This window comes from Barbus barbus (genome assembly GCF_936440315.1).
Source record: "Barbus barbus genome assembly, chromosome: 7".
Lineage (NCBI taxonomy): Eukaryota > Metazoa > Chordata > Actinopteri > Cypriniformes > Cyprinidae > Barbus > Barbus barbus.
Window position 1 is genome coordinate 31016842 of NC_136735.1, and position 21521 is coordinate 31038362.

Below are 21521 nucleotides of genomic sequence, written 5' to 3' on the forward strand. Positions count from 1 at the left end.
CCTTTTTAAACGTAACTTCCCGGTGTCATTCGCTTCAAGTTATTTTCTGAAACAGTCCTTTATGCTTAATTATACTGCAAACGGATATTTTATTATATTATTTTTAACTTAATTAATTTATTATTATTATGGGTTCACACTGGGAACAAAAAAAAATGGGAACCCCTGCTATAGGTAAACAAATAAAAGGCCCATAATAAAATAAACCAAGAGAGCCCATGCGAGCAAATTGTCATAAGAAAACGACAAAATATGACGAATATTATTAGTTGGGCTGACTCATTTTGGCGCCAAAAAAACCTGCCAATACTTCTCTCCATAGCAACGGTAACAGTATCCTCGCGCCAGCGCGCTACACTGAAAGAGGCACAAACACAGTTTAACATTTATCCTTCACACTCGTTTACTCCTAAGTAAATATGAGGATGACTATGGTTTGGACTGATGAAAAACTCTTTAGCTTCTCTCGAGAGCATGAGTTGACACAGTCCCAGCGTGGTGTGGTAGGAACACCTCCTCTAGGGGTTTAAGCACCGTTAACAACAGTCCGCTGGTGACTTCAGGACCTCCACAGGGGCCAGCACACAGTCCTGCCTCAGAATGAGATTACCCAGCCACCAAGAAGATTAACTAACCCACGGTAAATCACCGGTGTATTCTAGCTGAGGCGTATTTTGAACTTGTCTGTTAAAACTGGCATTGATACAGCACAAGGTTGGAGTAATTTGGGGATAAAAAGATGAAGGATTTGCGAGGAGAGTGGAAGGACCATCAGTTTACGGTAAACTGTCGATCTTTTATTAATGCACCACAGTTAAATCTATAGTAAGGTTAAACACCTGTTACTTGAACGCGCGAAGATTACTAGTGCATAATATACAGGCTTCTCCTAGAGATGCATGATAACGTGGCTCCTGTGGGACAAGAGACCATCAACAAATGAACAGAACGTTTCTATTGTCTTTTAAAATGAAAACAAGTGATAATACTTTATACTAGTAGCATGCATTAATAAGTCACTACATAGGCAGACTGAGGCCAGTTGTCTCAATTTTAGTTAATATTCTCAGTGTGTTTGTATGTTTCAATCTTTGCATACATAAACATTAAAGTCATGGCTACAAAAAATATCATATAAAAAGACTGTGATTTTTTTTTATGCATTGTCCTTTCTGTATGGGGTAAATTGTCAAAGGGGAACCATTGTGCTTATTGGCAAAATAATGAAACCACAAGGAAAAAAATGGCTCACGGTTTCCACAAAAATAAGAAACAGAACAATTGTTTTCAACATTGCTAATAATAAAGAGACCATATATTAGAATGATTTCTGAAGGACTGGAGTTACTGCTGCTCAAAATTCAGCTTTGACTTTGGGAATAAATTACATTGCTATTTGGATATATTTTAAAATGTAAAGTTGTTTTAAATAATAATCATATTTTCACAAAATTGCTCATTTTACTCTTTCTTATTAAATAAGTGCAGTCTTGGTAACGTCTTTCGAAAACATTTAAAAAACATCTTACCAACTTACGGTGCAAAAATATTAAACCATTGTTTTGGCTATCAGAGACTCTAATTAATTATAATATTTTAAAATATATAAACCACGTGACAACGTGCGATGACCTGACATACCCTTGTCCTGAGAACACAGTTCAACCTTTCAGTTACAACTGATGTTTATTAAAAAAAACTGGTGCAGTATGTTATATCTCAGTGTTACTGGACTCTTGTGAATTCTTCCATATGTGACAGCAAGCCCCAGTCTCCTATAGTGGTTAACAGATCAGTTCTTCTTATAGATTCAAATAAGAATATCACATAAATCAGAATTTAATTGCATTCTGAATGTTAATGTTATAATATGAATGTTAATGTTCTATGCACCTAATTGGGTGAAGGCAGATTAATATTTTTTTTTTTAATAAATGATCTACACGTGATTCAAGGTTGCTCTGCGCATCCGACCACTGAACGATGCAGAGATTGAGGAGGGTGCAACAACAGTTGCTCACAAGATTGACAGTCAGGTAAGGGAAAAAAACAACAAACAAAAAATCACAAAGACCATTGAGACACATGTCCAGCATTACTTATGATTCCTTTATGAAATAATTATTTAATCTTCGACTCTTGACTTAAAACCTACACTCTAAAAAATGCTGGGTTAAATAAAACCCAGCACTGGGTAAAATATGGATTAACCCAGCGATTGGGTTGTTTAGACCCAGCGGTTGGGTTACTGCCCAGAAGGCTGGGTTAAACATTTAACCCAACTGTTGGTTGAAAACTACCCAATCACTGGGTTTGTCCATATTTTACCCAGCGCTGGGTTTTATTTAACCCAGCATTTTTTAGAGTGTAGTTATGAAGATATAGCCATGTGACAAAAACACTGGTCTCCCCTATATATTTTTGTAAACATTACAGATTTTGGAAACATATGCATAACATTCACAACTCCTGGTTAGGAATCTGTTGCAGAACCTGCCATGATGAATGATGGTCTAAAGATCTAATCCTCCTTTTCATCTTCAGTAAATCCTGTTTACAGTCAATAAATAAGGTTTACTGACTTCTTTATTTACACTTGATGTCTTGGGATTCTCAAAGGCAAAGAAACATGCCGCAGACATGTCTTTGTGTGCATATTTTTACATTTCCAAACCACATCAATCTTGCTGATTAGGTAGGGTGTACCTTACAAACACCTTATGATGAAGAAGAGATGACACTTAAAAATTACAAAAGAATGTGTCATTCTGGAGGTTTGCCAAAAAAGGGAAGGTGCAAATTAAGTGCAAAAGACTCTCCAGATGTAGGTGTCACGTTCTCAGAGACTCTGCTAAGTGAAGGAAGGTTGAAACACAACCGGCCATTTAATAAGAATCCAGGCCCAAAAGCACAACATGAAAGATTTGTCTTGCCATGTATACAAGTTAAGGGTCAGTATTTATTTATTTATTTTTGTATTTTGAAAACAATGTTTACTTTTATTCAACAAGGATGCAATAAATTGATTAAAAGTGACAGTAAAGCTTTTAACATTATTACATATTTTAAATAAATGCTATTCTCTTGAACTTTATATTTATCAAAGAATCATGAAAAAAATCTAACTAAATCCAACAAAAATATTAAGCAACGCAACAGTTTTTAACACTGATGTTGAGAAATATTGCTGAAAATTCAGCTTTGCCATCACAGGACTAAATTGCGTTTTAAAATAGTATTCAAGAACTATTTAAATATGGAAGCATATGTGTAGCAAAATTCAATTTGCAATGTAATATGCAAAATGGCAATGCAATATGTACAATTTACATTTTCCCATACATATGTGCAACATTTAGTGCAAAATGAAAATTCATTTATATAATTTAAAAGTTGCCATTTTCTACAGTAGTTTTAATATGCATATTAAAAACAGATTTTAAAGCTTTACAAGTTGCAAAATCTTCCATACTTAAAATAGTATTCATTCATTCATTCATTGCAGAATTTATCTAATAATTGGAGTTAATTCTCATGTCTAATTACTCATTCTGATATCTTCAGATGGTGGTGCTGATGGACCCCTGTGAAGACTCTGACAATGTCCTGAGGGCCAACCGCTCGCGTGAAAAAACATACATGTTTGATGTGGCATTCGATTACACTGCCACCCAGGTGTGTAGTAGTGCTGCTCTTCCACACAAAATAATTCAAATGTTAGTAAGTCATGGGATCCTTGATCATCACTCTACATGTTCACTTAGAATTTTATGAGCAGCTTTTTGAATTAAAGTCTTCAGTTTTAAGATTATTTTTGTGTTAATGGTCAAATAAAGGTTTTGAAAGATTTAGCATGATCATAATTCCAGGCCTAAATGTTATTTACTTTTTCTTTATTTCAGGAGGATGTTTATGTGGCGACAGCAAAAAATCTTATTGATGGTGTAATTGCTGGTTATAATGCCACAGTCTTTGCATATGGACCTACAGGTAATGTTGATGTGACGTTTTCTGTTTAATGTTTGGATACAAATTCACATAATGTATATTCAAAAACCCTGCAAAATAGAGATCATCCTAAATGAAAATTCTTAGCTAAAACAGAAAATTCTGAACCCAATGGGATGAAAAATGAAATTGCTCATTTTAACTTGATCACAGACACTTTAGTCGTCGTGACGTATTGTCAAGTATGGGGACCCATACTCGAAATTGGTGCTCTGCGTTTAACCCATCCAAGTGCACACACACAGCAGTGAGTAGTGAACAAATGCACACACACACACACCGTGAACACACACCCGGAGCAGTGGGCAGCCATGCTTTACCATTGATTGGGTCTGCAAATTACCACTTACCTCCACAGATCAGACAATACAACCCTCTAAAATTAAGCATATTACTAAGCAAATACAGTAAACTAACCAAAATATCCATGTTCACATTTTCTGCTTCATTTCTTCATTTAATTTTTTAGGAGCTGGGAAGACATACACTATGTTAGGGTTAGATTCAGAGCCTGGCATTTACATCCGAACACTCAATGATCTCTTCGGGACCATTGAAGACAGCACCGAGGACTTGGATTGCAGTGTTTATATGTCATACATAGAGGTAGGTCTTATTGTTTAGATATTAAAAAATATTGCATCAGGTTTGTTACTGTCTGTCTGGGAGTTTATAAATGGAGTGTGTCCTGAATGTATTAAACACTAATCAACTTGTTCCCAGATTTATAATGAGATGATCAGAGATCTGTTAAATCCATCCTCTGGATACCTTGAGCTGCGTGAGGATGCTAAAGGGGAAATACGAATTGCAGGCATCACTGAATTCTCGACATGTAATGCTAAAGAGGTGCACAGACTCATTCCAGTTGGTGGCCATCTTTACCATCCATTCATTTCCTACATTTGGCTTGTCTACTCCCTATAATGTCTCCAAAAAAGGATGATGTCGTTCTGAACCTGGTGTTTGCCTGTGATTTCAGATAATGGCTCTTTTGACCAAAGGGAATAAACAGAGGACCCAGGAGTCAACAGCTACTAACAAGACATCATCTCGCTCTCATGCTATACTTCAGGTCAAGAACACACACACAGACACTAACCATGTACATGACCTCAAATTGGCACACTGTCGTCTGAGTGTGCGTCTCCTGCTTTGTCTGCTCCACAGGTAACAGTCAAGCAGAAGAGCCGTGTAAAGGATATCAACGAGGAGGTCAGGGTGGGAAAGCTATTCATGGTAGACTTGGCAGGAACTGAGCGAGCATCACAGGTACGTGTTGATGTGCTGAATTGGAAACGCAAGCTTTCAAATTCCTAAGGGATGCCAGATTTTATAGTTCAGCACCGTTTCTCATCTTTCACCAAAATCTCTTTTGTCCTTCATTATTCATATGCATATAATGTGAGACTGATGAAGGAATTTGAGCATGTTACATCTCATATGGCAGCCAAAACATCACCCTTCATTAAATTCAGACATTCTTACATACAATTGCTTTGTTTGTGAACGGCAAGAGTCATATGTCAAGTTCTAAAGCACATATTCTCTTCTTTCAGACTCAAAACAGAGGAAAGAGAATGAAGGAAGGAGCACATATAAACCGTTCCCTGTTAGCACTGGCCAACTGCATCAATGCCTTGAGTGAGAAAGGTGGGAAAGGAGCTCAGTTTGTCAACTACAGAGACAGCAAACTCACTCGATTGCTTAAGGTTATCAAACTCTATGGAAGCTTATTTCCACCACGGAATCTTAAAAAGAAAATTGTGACTTTTTATTTCACAATTCTGGCATTTTTCCTAACAATTCTGAGTTTATATCTTATAAATCAGACTTTTTTGTTAGAATTGTGAGATAAAAAGTCGCAAATATATTTTTACAAATTTTTTCAGTAGTGGAAATAAGCTTAAGTCTGGCTTGTAAATTGTAGGCAAGAACAGTCCAAATTTTTTTTTTTTTTTCACAGAATTGTAAGATTATATTTCAAATTCTTAGAACTGAAAGAAAAAATTATGAGATATAAACTCAGAATTATGAGGAAAAAAGTCCCCTACAACTCCTTAATTATTAAGAAGACTCGCGGCTGCAATATGTTTTGATGTGGATTTCAGGATGCTTTAGGAGGAAATAGTCGCACAGTCATGATAACCCATATCAGTCCTGCCAGCTCCAATTTTGAAGAGTCAAGAAATACGCTGGTTTATGCCGACAAAGCCAAAAATATAAGAACCAAGGTAAACACATACTTAATGGTATTTAGAATAGTCTATAACTAGATGATTATATTACTGGACAAAAATAACCACTGTATTACACAAAAATAGAGTCAATGAAATAAGTTTAGGTTTATGAGGGATTTACACAACCGTTCAAAAGTTTGAGGTTGGTAAGATTTTTTTAAATGTTTTTTAAAAGTATTTTATGCTTACCAAGTTATATTGTGTGTAGTATTATATTGTGAAATATTATTACAATTGAAAATATCTGTGTTCAGTTTTATATATATTTTTAAAACATAGTTTATGCCTGTGGAAAAGCTGAATTTTCATCAGCCATTACTCCAGTCTTCAGTGTCACATGATCCTTAAGAAATCATTCTAATATTCTGATTTGCTCAAGAATGACTTCTTACTATAAATGTTATCAATGTTGAAAACTGTTGTGCTGCTTAATCTTTATGTAGACACTGTGATACATTTTTCTTCAGGATTCTTTGATGAATAGAAACTTTTGAACGGTATTCCATTGATAATTATGTATTACTATTGACGATTTTATTTTGTAGAGATGCAGCCCAGGTCTCTCTCTTGCTATTCTATTTTAAATTGTTCTAGGTGAAAGGTAATTTGATGAATGTTTCATATCACCTGCTGCAATATACATGCATTATTGCTGATCTGCGGAGTGAAATCGAGCGACTTCATGCAAAGATTGATCAACAGAGTCAAGAGCAACAAAAAGAAGAAAAAGCAGACATTCGTGAAATTCAAGGTGTGCTAATTATGTTTCCGAATTTGGGTGCAGTAGCTGACAAATAATACTGAAATAAACTTTTTTATTAACACCAGGATTTTAAGCTATAATCCACTCACTATTTGAGTTATGGACCAATGTTTAATATTAAGTAGTTTGTTCAAATCCATAACTGCAAGTAAGAGTAATAATATGAGATTATTTTCTGAAATAGCAGTAAAAAAAGTGCAGGCTGATTTTTTATGCTTGGAATCTGGTTTCTCTATATGGGCTGTTTTTAGATGAGGTGCAGCAGTACAGTCATGGTGAGATGGCTTTACTGCAGGAGCAGCTCTTGTCTGCCTTCAGGGAGCAGATGGAGATCAGACGCAGCCTTATGGAGCTGGAGAACTGCAATATGGAACTCCATATAGACACGTCTAGACATCTGCTCACCATCTCAGAGTAAACACTTAAATATACAAACAGAGTTCCAGTCATCAGCAATTCTTCAATTAGAGACAGTTGGGGATAGTTCACGCAAAAAAAAATATTTACTCACCTTCATGTTGTTCCAAAACTGTATGAATTTCTTTCTTCTGTTGAGCACCTAAAGAAGAGTTTTGGAAGAATGCGTGTAACCAAACAGTTACAGGTAGCCATGAACTTCCTAGTATTTTTTCCATACTGTGAAAGTTGATGGCTACTAGTAACTCTTTGTTTACCAATATTCTTCAAAATATCTTCATTTGTTTTCAGTATAAGACAGAAAGTCTTATAGGTTTTGATGGTGAGAAAATTATAACTTTTTTTGGGGTGCACTATCCCTTTAACTGAATTAAAATTATGTACATACACGCATATATAGGCAACACTTGTCATTTTCAGCTATTTTAACATTTACTAAAATAATTAAAATATAAAATAAAAAGTATATCGACAACTTCATAAAAACCTAAGTAAAAAACCTAAGTTTCTGTTTGTGTCATTACCACCTTATATCATTTCCATTACTTAAAATGTAAAAATCTACACCATCACCCATTATACCAAAACCCACTTAATATTTTGCAGGATGATTGAGGGAAAAAAAAAGAAACTGTTTCATCCTTGTGAAAACATTTATGTAGTAAAAAAAATACTATATACTATACATACTGTAGTCCCTTCTCCTAAATTATAGTATTTCAGCTTTTTCATATTTTCATCTCACATCAGCCCTCTTTCTCTTTTCTTCTTCTGGTAGTTGGGAGCATGATCGAGCACGTGCATGGCGAGGGAGGGATGAGGTAACTGGAGAGAAAACAGACAGAGACAAGGAGGAAGAGCAAGGGAGTGGACCAGAGGAGCCTCAGTATGTCACAACAGCTCGAGAGCAGATTGGCCCACTACTGGCAGAACAGAGAAAGACAATGGAGCTCAAAGTAATTAAGTTCATTACATAATGAAGACTCTATTTTTTGAATGAGTCATAAAAGCAAATTGACATAAATGACAGAAGTATACTTCAGATAAAACTCATATTTTTCGTTATATAACTTCAGCTTAAATAAATGCTATTATTAAAAAAAAAAAATTATTTCACTATTGGTTTCTTTCCTTATTTCAGCGTGACTTGGAAGAAAAATTACTGAACATGAAACTAAAGTCATCTAAAATTGAGGAGTTGCTTCCTAAACGCATAAGTAACCGTGAGCAGAGAGACATTCTGACATTGCTTTGTAAGGTTCATGAACTGGAACTTGAAAAAACTGAAATCCAGTCAGCTGTTCTCTGCAAAGAAAACGTTCTCCGAACAAAAGACTTCATCATTCAGCGCCACGAGCAGCAGCAGACGCTCTGTGATGACATTGTATACCAGCAGAAGGCTCTGATTGAAGGTTGTGGGTCACTGAAATGGACTGATGTCTGAGAGACAGATTATAGCATCTGATGTTTGGTAAATAAACATTATATAAAATATATTTATTCATTCTGTCCACAGATCAAGGACTTTGTGTACCTGAGGAATTACAAGAGCTTTATTCACTATACTTTAGTGATTTAAGTGATGGAAGCATCGACCAAATACTCAACCTTCATACTTTCACCACAAACCCCAGAGCTGTAAGCTTTTATTTGATCTTTCTTTCTTTTTTTCTTTCGTTCTCATTTACCTTTCCCATTTTACCTGTTTTTTAAATACACGTTTCTGTTCAAAAATGTAGGGTCAGTATGATTTTTTTTAAAGAGTTCTCTTATGCTCACAAGGCTGCATTTTTTAAAATAGAAATACACAGAAAACTGTAATATTGTGTTATTGGTATTGTAATATGCGCCCCCGGACCACAAAACCAGTCATAAGTAGCACGAGTATATTTGTAGCAATAGCCAACAATGCATTGTATGGGTCAAAATTATTGATTTTTCTTTTATTCCAAAAATCATTAGGTTATTAAGTAAAGATCATGTTCCATGAAGATATTTAGTAAATTTCCTACCATAAATATATCAAAACTTCATTTTTGATTAGTAATGTGCATTGCTAAGAACTTCATTTGGACAAATTTAAAGCAGATTTTCTCAATATTTAGATTTTTTTGCACCCTCAGATTCCAGATTTTCAAACAGTTGTATCTCGACCAAATATTTTCCTATCCTAACAACCCATACATCAATGAAAGCTTTATTTATTCAGCTTTCAGATAATATATAAATCTCAATTTCAAAAAATTGACCCTTATGACTGGTTTTGTGGTCCAAGAAAACATATTATTACAATGTAAAATAATTAACTTCTATTATAATATATTTTAAAATCTAATTTTTTTCATCAGCCATTATTCCAGTTTCCAGTGTCATGTGATTCTTCAGAAATCATTCTAATATGATGATTTGGTGCTCAAGACACATTTCTTATTATCAATGTTGAAAAAAGTTGTGCTCCTTAATATTTTTATGGAAAGCATGATTTTAAATCTCTTTACTGTAATTTTTGAACAATTAAATGCATCCTTGCTGAATTAAAATTTTAATTTCTTTTTAAAAAATCATACTTATTTCAAACTGTTGAACAGTACTGCATTGATTTATTTCTGTTGATACAGGATAACTCTCTTATGATTATGGCCAGCCAAATGAGACTAGATGTGATCTCAGATTTAGAAGAGGTAGATAAAACACAGCAGAACAACAGGAAGTTCAGTCCTTTAGATAAACATCCCCGTGATTCTTCTTCCTCTGGGCTGGATTATGACAGGTAAAGTATGTAATGAGAAAAGTAGACTGTACTAAATATAGTATGATTTCATAATTTTTTATATTTTCTATCTTCCTTATTACAGTGACAGTAACAGAATTTTCAAATCGCTGTCTAAACTTATGCCACAGAGACGGCACCACTTAACTTCTAGCCCAACTCTTTCAATGAAGGTAAATACAGAAGAGTCGTCCTGACTGACAGCATCCTCTCATCTTTTACCATGTAAACAAATTACTTAACATGAGATAGTCTCACAAGACACACTTTTGATTATCAGATTGAAAGTATCAATAAATAAAATCAAAGATGTAAACATGAACTCAACTTGATGTAACTGTACATTCCCAGATCTTAATCTAGTTTGAAATAAGACTACTATTGATTTTGGTCAGTTTTGTGTAGTTTGTAATCTTTGAGCAGGTTTGTGCTGTTAAGGATTCGACTCCTATATGTCCTACTGAAGCTGTGAGTCCAGACACTCTGAGGGAGATTGTGAGTGACACCAAGAGCATCTCAGTCATTGCAGCAAAACGTCGCTCACACCTAGCAAAGGAGACTAACTCCAGAGTGGCCGCTTTGGCTGCAGGGCTCAAATCCTCAGTGAGCATGGACAGTCTAGTTTCAACTTTGGCAGATGAGTCGACTGAGGTCAAAAGAAACCCCCCAAGACATGGAGGCAAGACCCAGTCAAAACAGGACTTAAAGATATCGGAAGGAAGAATGGAGCTCTCTGAGAGACACCAGCACAAGAAACGGTCCAGATCTTTTGAAGCAAGCAAAAGGGTATGAGCATATCTATGTGTACATCCATTTCTGTTGTTTCAGTGAGTTTTGATTTGGCTAAATATACACTACTATTCAAAAGTTTGGGATCAGATTTTTATTTTTTTTAAAGAAATTAATACTTTTATTCAGCAGGAATGCATTCAATTGATCAAAAGTGACATACTGCTGCCAAAAAAACTATTTCAAATAAATGCTGTTTTTTTGTCTTTCTGTTTATCAAAGAATCCTGAAAAAATTTGTCATTTCCACAAAAATATTAAGCAACTGTTTTCAACACTGATAATAAGAAATGTTTCTTGAGCATCAAGTTGTCAATGTCAAGTAACATTATCTAGGAAGCTGCTTAATTTGATCTGTTTGTAACAAAGCAGGTACAAAAACCAAGACAGAACCCTTCCAGATATCCAGCTTTGGAGAGTATCTCAGACAACTGGCTTGTGAGACCAGCTTTAAACGTGATCCAGCCACTCAACTGTGGTGCTGGAGACCCTGCAACACCCCCAGTAGCTAAAGTGAAAAACCCTGTCTCTCACTTTACAGGTACAGAACTACAGCCGTTTCAGTTTGACGCTTAGCTCTGTTTTCCAAACTCAGTCAAAATTCTTATTCAGCCAAGCATTTGTATGTGATCTCTGTTAGAAAATTCAGAACTTCTGTTTTTCTGTTTTTTAATATGGGTGCCAAAATCAGTACGTGTCGCTTTCATGCTATAGACGTGAAATGGGCCTAAAAATGAGCAAATTTAGATATTTTGTCTATATGATTTTAGGAGAAGTGCAGCTTGAGAAGTTAGAGATCAGGGGAACGCCACCCAGCATCATCCATCAAAAACACTCAGATATCAAACGAGGACAGGCAACCTACAAACGACAGCGAGGTGAGTTTGTTTTTTTTCTAGCTATTCAGCAACGTTCTTTTATTTTTAATAGTGAAATTAAGTTGGCGGGTTGTGTACAGTTTTGTAGTCCAAGCCAAGTTAACAAAAATGTGTTTTAGGCCCAGGAGTTGTTCGTTACTCCAGCAATCTCCTACAGCAACCAGGTAATTACAAGAAGTCCACCAATGAAAATCCTAGACAAAAAGGAATGGCCGATGTTAACAGAACGAACGAAGCACGGCAAAAAAACAGACATACTGTAAAAAAGTCATATGTCTGAGTTTTTCATTCTTGTACAAGAGAACAAGATTTTTTTGCACTGAAATGTACAGCTGAGACTAAGTTGTAAAATGATTTTAATGTTATTTAATAATTACCACGTGTTGAAAATCTTAAAATTCAAAAACCTTGATATATTAAGTAAAGATTTTAGACTGTTTGTCTCTGCTTTGTCTCAAATTTTTTTTGATGATTCACATTTGAAGCAAATTTATTTGAAAAAAAAAAACAAAGCATTGAAATAAACATGTACATAAGCTTTGATATAAAGCTTGTTTCAGAATGGCTTCATACTGAGTAAACTCCTGCAACACTGATGAAATGAATATGGTATCATTTATTTAATAAAAAATTAATTATACAAAAATTTCAAGTGTGAAATCTCATATTTGTTTCTCCAGGGGGGATTGTCCCTGTAATAACTGCTGTGAGTCACTTTGGATAAAAGTCAACCGAACTGACACAGGCACAAACTGATCCCTGATCAACCTTAGTGAAACTGCTAATGATGGAGTCTCATATGTGACCCTGGACCACAAAACCAGTCATAAGTAGCATGGGTATTTTTGTAGCAATAGCCAACAATACATTGTATGTTTCAGAATTATCAATTTTTGTTTTATGCCAAAAATTATTAGGATATTAAGTAAAGATTATGTTCCATGAAGCTATTTTGTGAATTTTCTACTAAATATATCAAAACTGCATTTTTGATTAATAATATTGTGGCGGGCTGAAGAATCACACGACAGGTTGCAGTGCAATAAAGACCCCGGAGGGGGTGTTTATTGGTGGAACAAAGAAATAGTGAAGGTGCCAACGTGTCCAAGTGCGTCTTCCGTGCTCTGTGTTCTTGTTCGCCGGCCGGCTGAGTGCAGGGTGTTCGGTGTCCTGTGCTCGGATGGCGGGCTGGTCGGTCAGCTGCTTTCTGGAAGGGTAAAAGACACAACATTAATCGGCTGCCTTCTGGAGACGTTTCTCACCCGTGTGTGTTCGGTTGCGGCTTTTGTAGCTCTCTCCTAAGCCGTCTCAGCTGGGACCGATCAGCCCGCAGTGATTGTGTGCAAGTGGATCTCCTCTGTTGCCAGGGCGACGCTGATAGGCGCCCGGGACACGTGTCACAATATGCATTGCTAAGAACTTCATTTGGACAACTTTAAAGGTGATTTTCTCAATATTTTGATTTTTTGCACCCTCAGATTCCAGATTGTCAAGTAGTTGTATCTCGGCCAAATATTGTCCTATCATAATCCTAAACAATACATCAATGGAAAGCTTATTTATGATGCATAATTCTCAATTTAAAAAAAAACAGACCCTCATGACTGGTTTTGTGGTCCAGGGTCACATATATAAAAATAGGGCAAGTTAAATAATTTAGAAGTGGCTTTATTTAATAATCACTTACATTAGTACAGCCACAATAATGTAACCATATCTGATATGGCTTGACAAGGAACAATGTCTTAAGTGAATCCATGAGATTCATGGATCATTGCATTTCTCGCTTTCAAATCCAGAAATGCTTTATTGGCATGATTGTTGACATTTATAATATTAAGTATTTTTATTTATAGTATTTTATGTATTGTATAATATTCATTATATTATAGGTGATGTTAATAAGGCCACATTCTCACAGCAGCGGAATACGGTTGTCAGTCCTGAATTTGAGTCCTTAATACGGTTATGTTCACACACAGTACGGTTATTTACAGGAGTGAAACCCGCAAATTTTAAGGACTCGTAAACACATTCATGGAAAACTATCGCTGTGTGAATGGAACAGGACTCGACAAGTGTGAGAGAGCTGCTCACAAACGCATGTCTATATGTGTGTTGCGTGTGTGTGTGGTTTCGGTAACTTACAGTATTCCTAACGCAGATATGAGCTGTGTGTCATCTGAAGGTTTACATCCAGTTACTTGAGTGGCGCTGCTCCTGTCAGTTTTGTGTGCTTTGCGCGACTCAAATGTTCCACTCTCCACCCAAATATAAAAGCTGCTGCTAAAAGAACATTTGAGGGATGAACTCGCAGGTCGACTGGATACGGACTTGACTCAAGACGCTAAGCTGCTGTGTGAACGGGACATTTTTTCAAGACTCACAAATGTAAGTTAATGCAGTTGCCAATCCTAAAAACTGACGGTGTGAACGTAGCCTAAATGGAGAAATAAAAAATAAAATACTATAGCGCTTATAAAGAAATAATCAAATAAATAAGGTAACAAAGAAACAAAAGGCAATGTAGGCTACTGAGATACAAAAAAGGTTTAAAGTAATCACTCAGAAATGTTTTTTTAAGAAATGATGAAAATATAGGAATTAAAGTGTAAATAAAAAAGGAAACAAATGATTTCTAAATTAATTCCTTTTTAAAGTTTTTTTTAATCATTCCTAATAAATAACACAGGACAGTAATAATCTCTGTGTTTGAATGTGTATCTCCCTTCTCACATACTGTAAAAACAATCACTGAAATCCTATGAGAGGACACTTGATCTCAGAGGTTAGGCTATTTTTGTAACCGAGTACACAAGTGAACCATTTTGAAATAAAATAAAAGTGACAATGCTGTTGGTGGTATTTTTTTTTTGTCATTCTGAAGTCGACATTACAAGCCGGTCTGTTTATTTTCAGCTGTGGTTTCCTGTGAATATTTGTGGAAGAGAGCTGAACTCTGGAATAACAGCATATGATTTAGTTCTGGCTAAAAGGCGGAGCATTTCTCCTGTGTTCACACCCTACTGTGAGTTTACATATGTAGCTTCGAGCATTCCTGCCCTCGTAGGACATTCTGAAATGTAGAGCACAAGAAGACAAGATTTAGGTGAATGATGGATCATATTTTATGGGAACATATTTTGAAATGAAACTGCAATGTACATGTGTTTTTTCTCCAGAATTCTCAACTTGACTCATTGCAGAAATGATAACGTTACTTTCCAGTTGGGTAGTTTCCATAGTTTCCACATCATTCAATAGTTTCCAGTGAAAATACTAAAGCAGCTGCAGTTTTTCCTTCTGTTGGGAACATTATTTATCATATTCTTCATAATAGTTCACTGGGATGATGTGAGAGATGAGACTTTTTATATGCACGTGGCTTCATCATCTCCTGCATTACCCACAAACATGATGTCCTCTGGACACTGGATAAGTGAGGATTCATTTCTCTGGAAAGAGTCAAGCAGGTCAGTCAAACGAACCTGACAATCATCACAACTCACCTAAAACATGATCAAGGCCCAAACAACCTAACGCTAACTTTAACAAAGTCTTCTCCAACACACCTCGAACTGCATCAAGCACATCGTAGACATTTAATAAGAGATCTTTGCTCAGCCAATAGCAGCTTCAACTTAAAATTTAAGACATTTGACCAGATTCCAAGCAAAGCCCTGGACCACCTCATTGTGGATGATCATCATGGTGTTATTTACTGTTTTGTACCAAAAGTAGCCTGTACCAACTGGAAACGAGTCATGATTGTACTCGGCCAGAACCTGAAGGCACATGATGGAGCTCCGTATCTAGATCCTCTTGACATACCATCAGCACTATCCCACAATGCTACTCTGCATCTGACTTTTAACAAGTTTTGGAGGCTGTTTGGTCGTTTCTCTCGTCCTTTGATGCATCACAAACTGAAGAATTACACTAAGTTCCTATTTGTACGGGATCCTTTTGTACGACTTATTTCTGATTTCCGGAACAAGTTTGCTCTGCCTAATGAGTATTTCTACAGCCGGTATGGCTCTGTAATGCTTCATCGTTATGCTAATATCTCAAAGCCCCCTGACTCCGCTGAAGAAGCCTTCGCCTCAGGTATCAGATTGTCCTTTACTCACTTTATTAAGTACCTGTTAGATCCACAGACTGAGGAGGAGAAGCCTTTTAATGAGCATTGGCAGCAGATGTACAGACTCTGCCATCCGTGCCAAATTGAGTATGACTTTGTAGGCAAACTGGAAACTCTTGATGAGGATACAGAACATTTGTTGAAGATTCTTGGGCTGGATAATTACATTCACTTTCCCCCAGGGTACGAGAACAGGACAGTAGTAGACTGGGAGCGAGAGTGGTTTGAAAACATTTCAGTAGCTGACAGGAGAAAACTGTACCTTCTTTATGAAACAGACTTCAAATTATTTGGATATGACAAACCTGAGACACTACTGGATGAGTGACAGAGACAGTTGTTCTTTAAAAGAGATTGCATGCATATAATGTGATATAAAAGTGGATTGTACAAATGTTTTGGTGCTTAAACATTTTTTAATTTATTTGACTAACACAGTGATTTGTCAGGTGCACATTTTTAGATTTTATATAAAACATGTTATAAAATTGTTGTGCTGATGAATGATTTGAATAAAAAACAGATTGATGTTTCACTCATGGAAATTTAGTAATAAAATTACAGTAAAATTACAAATTAAATTAACTTGAAATTCAAATGAAATTGAATTATCTAAACTGGTTGGAATAGACCGTATCGGTAGCGCCATACTGATTTTTTGACAAGAAAGTAAAACATGGCATGCATTGCATAAGGTCTTAGATCATGTGTGTTTAAAACCATTTTGTCTACCACTTTTGGAAAGATGTTTTGTCAGCTGAACAATCAGTACGTTGTTAAACAACAGTACAACTGTTGTACTTCTGTCCCTCACAGCCTCGTTTTCATTCCTGTCAAAAATTGTATGGCTCTACCCTGACTACTGACCAAACCAAAGCATTCATTTGTTTTGGCCACAAGGGTGCAGTGTGATTCGATTGATTTGTTGAAGAAAGAGTGATATACTACAGCCATGTGAGTAGCACTCAGATGGAGTTCTGAAATTTGACTGAACTTATGAATCTTTAATGCAAGAAAAAAAAGCAAATGTAGAATTTATGAAATGAGGCATATTTTGACAGCTCCCTAAGGCCCAGTGAAAGTGAAGGTTTTTGTTTTTATTTGAAACGACATCTCTGAGCGAAGTAGAGAGAATAAAATAATTAGAGACAGTTATTTTTCACATGATCTGAAAGTGTAATGTCAGAGTTCTTATTAGAGGAAAATATGACATTTTAATTTAAGTTTTAACAATATAAAATGTTTTCAGGAATAGATTTTGATATGATTTTAGCACATTGATCTGTTTGGGGTTATATTTTCATTACTTTTTAGTTCAACAGGTAAAAAGATGTATTACCTTCACTAAAAAGTCATCTGAAAGCCAGCATTCATAAATTTGCCAAAAAATAAATAAATAAAGAATAAGTTAAAAAAATTTAGATTTATTTTGCCCACAACCAAAAAAAAAATAAAAACATTTAAAAACCATTTTAAGTTTTCAAATCTTAGATGTTTACTAAGATCCTTCTATTATCTATTGAAACCCACAATAATATTTAAAATATTAGTAAGCTTAATATATATAAAATCATTGTTTATTGTGCAAAACCCTGACCCCTATATTTTAACTTATGAAATATTGACATAATTTTGGTTTGTTTTTTTCATTGTTGTTATTAAAAGTCTATTTTTGATTCTTTTAGAAAGTAAAGTTAAAAAAATATATTTTTTTGTAGATTATGAAACTTTGTCAAAAAAATGTGTCCCGCATTTTTCACTACCGAAACAGTGTATGCTATAGTTTATTGGTCGAGACTGATTTGAGCTACACCCCTAAATTTATGATCAGGAAATATTCCAGTGTCTCATAGCTACATGGTGAGTAGATCTCATCATTTTGAGATAAATGTGTTCAAAAGCCTGCATGTAACTTTAAAGGGGTCATCGGCTGCCCATTTTCCACAAGTTGATATGATTCTTTAGGGTCTCAATGAAAAGTCTAACAAAGTCTAAAATGGTGTAAAACAGCACCCTTTTTAACATGCTAAAAACAGCTCTTTTCAGAGCAAGCTGTTTTCTTGCATACCGCTTTAAATGCAAATTAGCTCTGCTCACCCCACCCCTCTCTTCCGAGCTGCTCTCTGACAGATGGTAAAATTTAACCACATTCATCGTGAAACTTGCTAACTAGCACGTTATTAGGAAAGGCGCTTTGCAAAGATTAATTTAAAAAAACATTATACTCACTTCTTCTGTAGTTGAGGCTGGATCACAAATGATTCACGAGAACAAATGCATTTAAGTAGATCGGGGCGCATTCCCTTCAGAAACAAACGTAATCCACTGTGTCTTCAGCGGCTCAGATGTAAGTAAATGACGACTGCTATGTTCATTATTGCATCCAACAACAAAACACCTGTCACTTAGGAGACATTCTTGTCTACATCTGCTCCGGCGGTGAAACAATAGCGGACTGATAACAGCTCACTCAGGGCAGGTCTAAGGTAAGACACCAGACCAGTCTGTGCTGAAATGCTACTGTCAATCAACAATCATGGGAGGGGCCTGTCAGTGTGACATCACACAGACAAGAAGCTAAGATCGGCTCGATTTGAGAAAGGGGAAATTATATTAATGGATTAAAAAGAAAAACACTGGGTGAAGTTTTATCATTATAGGGTGGTTGTGTACACACTCTGTCAACACACATTTCAGTTCAAACTACTTGTAAAAGTGCATGATGCATCCGATAACCCCTTTAAGGAACGTCACTACAGAACACCTTTTTTCTACAATTAAGCACACTTTTTTCAGTATTATTCCATAACATTTAGTTTTTATATGTGTACCACTGTTCAGAACTGTGTTAGCTAACCATGTGCTGATTAACATCTTTGAGCTAGGATCAAAATTATCTAAAATTGTCACTACCGAAACAATTGGTGGAGTTTTGGTAGTTAAATTTTAGTTTTTTTAAGTAATATGCTAACAATTGACAAATCTGTCATGTTATCTGTCAGTACAATGTTGACATTTCAATTATTTATACGTGATTAATAATATATTAACTAGTAACTATTAACCATTTACTAAGGATCTGTTTGATTATTTCATGATGCTACTTTTTTTCAGCTTGCAACAAATTTGTTAATCGTTAGCAGTTTAACCAGTTCTGTAGAATGGCCCATATAAAAGATTACTAAGGTTGTATTCATTTATTATTACTATTATTATTATCATTATTATATTGTTGTTAACATTAATAGTAATATATTAATACTATTAATAATATAACAAAGCTCTCTATTTTTTTAATACAATTTCATAATAATAATAATTATTACTACTACTGTTATTATATATAATCATTTAATGTGATTATCAAAAAGAAATACAAAATATATTGTTGTTGTAATCTGTTCACAAGTTATTTAAGTTGGACAATGCAGTAATAAATAATGGTACTGGGTGTTTTGTTTTTTTAGTCATATTCCTTCTTTACAAATGAAGAGATGAAAAGGTCACTGTAAATTCCATTATGCAAAAAAACGGTTTTGTTATGACCTCTTTCCCCATCTCTTTAAAGTTCTCGATCAAACTGACTGGAACTGGATAGTCTGAAAGGTCAAGGGCGAATTCACCATCGAGTCCAGACTTCTGAACTACTGTCATCTTCATCTTGCCTACACTTCTGCTGTATGACAGCTTGAAAGGTTGTGTGGCAGGTTCTTTTAAAGTCGTCCCCTCTACGTGATGCTTTAGAATAAAGGTCAGTACTAATGGGCAAATGTAGTCACCCACAGGAACAGGATGCAAGTACTTTATTGTTTCCTGTGACCCCTGTCTGTGCTGACTCATGTCCATTATTTCTTACTTTAGTTCAGCACATTCTTTCACCCCCCTGAAGAGGAATCCCACTTGTTGCGACATAATGTAGGCCAGTGAATGAACTAAAAACAGAACAGGATTAATAAAGAGTGCAGATCCTGCTGGTTGCACTTACAGGGACTAAAATGTCATTAAAACATTTCTTGACCTCTTGAAAAATAACTTCAAAGCAAATAGAACCAATTATTATCACTGTCTTCCATATACAGATGCTTGTTCAATTTCCGATGCACTTCACATGCTACTCCAGACAATAGGACAAATGGAAGAGTAAAGGAATGTGTAGCTATGTATGGTGTTCCATGTTTAGAATTTGTGTTCTGCATTTCACCCATCCAAGTACCACAACGAAAAGCATAGGTTTGCCAGAAGTGGGATGTTTGTTTGGACCAGCTGGTTTAAATTAGATTCTGTACAGCCTTCAGAAGATCCACAGTGGCGACAACAAGTGGATGGTTCGTTTTAATGATGTCCCGGATCACAGATTCTTTTGTAAACAAAGTACGGTGTTAAGCCAGCTGTACTGGATTTGACAGCAGCTACATCACAAACCACAAGTAAACAATTTCACAATGCATATCACATGCAATGCTGAGGGGCACTGACACTTTTACCTATAGAATGATACTAGCCAATCATAACAGTGGCCATTTACTGACAAGACTTCAAAGAGCCACCTATCTGAAAAAAAAATAATAATAATAAAAGGTTTATCAAAAGAAGATTTTGTCTGGATAGTTCTGGATACAAATTTGTCCCCAAAATATGTTTAATGGCAAACACATACAAAACATGTATTATTAAAATAATTTTAAGACATGAAAAAAAGCATAGCCTATAACAAAGGCACAGTGACCAGGGTCCAGATGCACACTTTGACTGTGTCATAAGAGCTAGTTTAATCAACTGGCAATTAGCCAAGTCTTAATTTTCAGATACAAATTACAAGTCTAACCTTAAAGCCTTCTACACACTGCACGGTTTTAGCAATCCTATAAGATCATTGCAGATCACACTGTGTGACTTGGATCTAATAAACTTGGGTAGGACATGCATGACTCTAAAATGATGACACCTATTGACTCGTACGCTTCGACGCACGTTTCTATAGAAAAATAAAACGTCATCATCATGCGCTAGCATGGAAGTGGAAGTGGCGAAAGAGGAAGAGATAAGAGCTTGAGGGAAGCAGTTTTATGATTTAGCGTCATGTCGTATTGATTTCATGTTGCATTTTTATTGGCTGATCAGTTAATGTGGGTCATAGCAGCAAACACGCTGTGTGATGATCATGCTGAAAAATGCTGAAAATTATCGTAGACTATATTTGGTTGCAAGACGATGGCTGTCTTTGTGTATACAATGGACACTTTACTATCCCATGAGGCCACAGGAGATGATCTGTGAATGGCAGTGAAGCGACGCAACTGATGCTGGTAGGTCCCCTGATAATGGCAAATGTACGTCCAGATTACATGCATACTATACACCAGGGAAAGGCAACTTCGGTATGGAGGGCCGGTGTCCTGCAGAGTTTAGCACCGACCCTAATCAAACACACCTGCCTGTAACGTTTTAGTGATCTTGAAGACATTGATTAGCTTCTTCAGGTGTGTATGTTTGGAGCTAAACTCTGCAGGACACCG

The 21521-nt window shown here is 35.7% G+C and overlaps 1 protein-coding gene and 1 pseudogene across 2 annotated transcripts; both read left to right on the top strand.

Annotated features, from left to right (window-relative positions):
- Positions 1-739: 739 nt before the first annotated feature.
- Positions 740-12144, top strand: LOC306872751 (kinesin-like protein KIF19; the record flags this gene model as incomplete). The annotated part of the gene is made up of 21 exons (XM_079421510.1): positions 740-781; positions 1956-2036; positions 3565-3675; positions 3903-3990; positions 4478-4614; positions 4732-4857; positions 4991-5083; positions 5179-5280; positions 5568-5720; positions 6120-6242; positions 6843-6999; positions 7263-7425; positions 8207-8384; positions 8570-8840; positions 8945-9066; positions 10068-10198; positions 10284-10371; positions 10622-10984; positions 11356-11527; positions 11757-11864; positions 11984-12144. The coding sequence occupies 21 exons, from the start codon at positions 740-742 to the stop codon at positions 12142-12144; spliced, it is 2970 nt and encodes a 989-aa protein (XP_079277636.1).
- A 3134-nt stretch (positions 12145-15278) lies between these two features.
- LOC306872733 (carbohydrate sulfotransferase 12-like) lies at positions 15279-16333 on the top strand (annotated as a pseudogene). Its single transcript has one exon. The product of its transcript is annotated as a carbohydrate sulfotransferase 12-like (transcript).
- The last annotated feature ends 5188 nt before the right edge of the window (positions 16334-21521 follow it).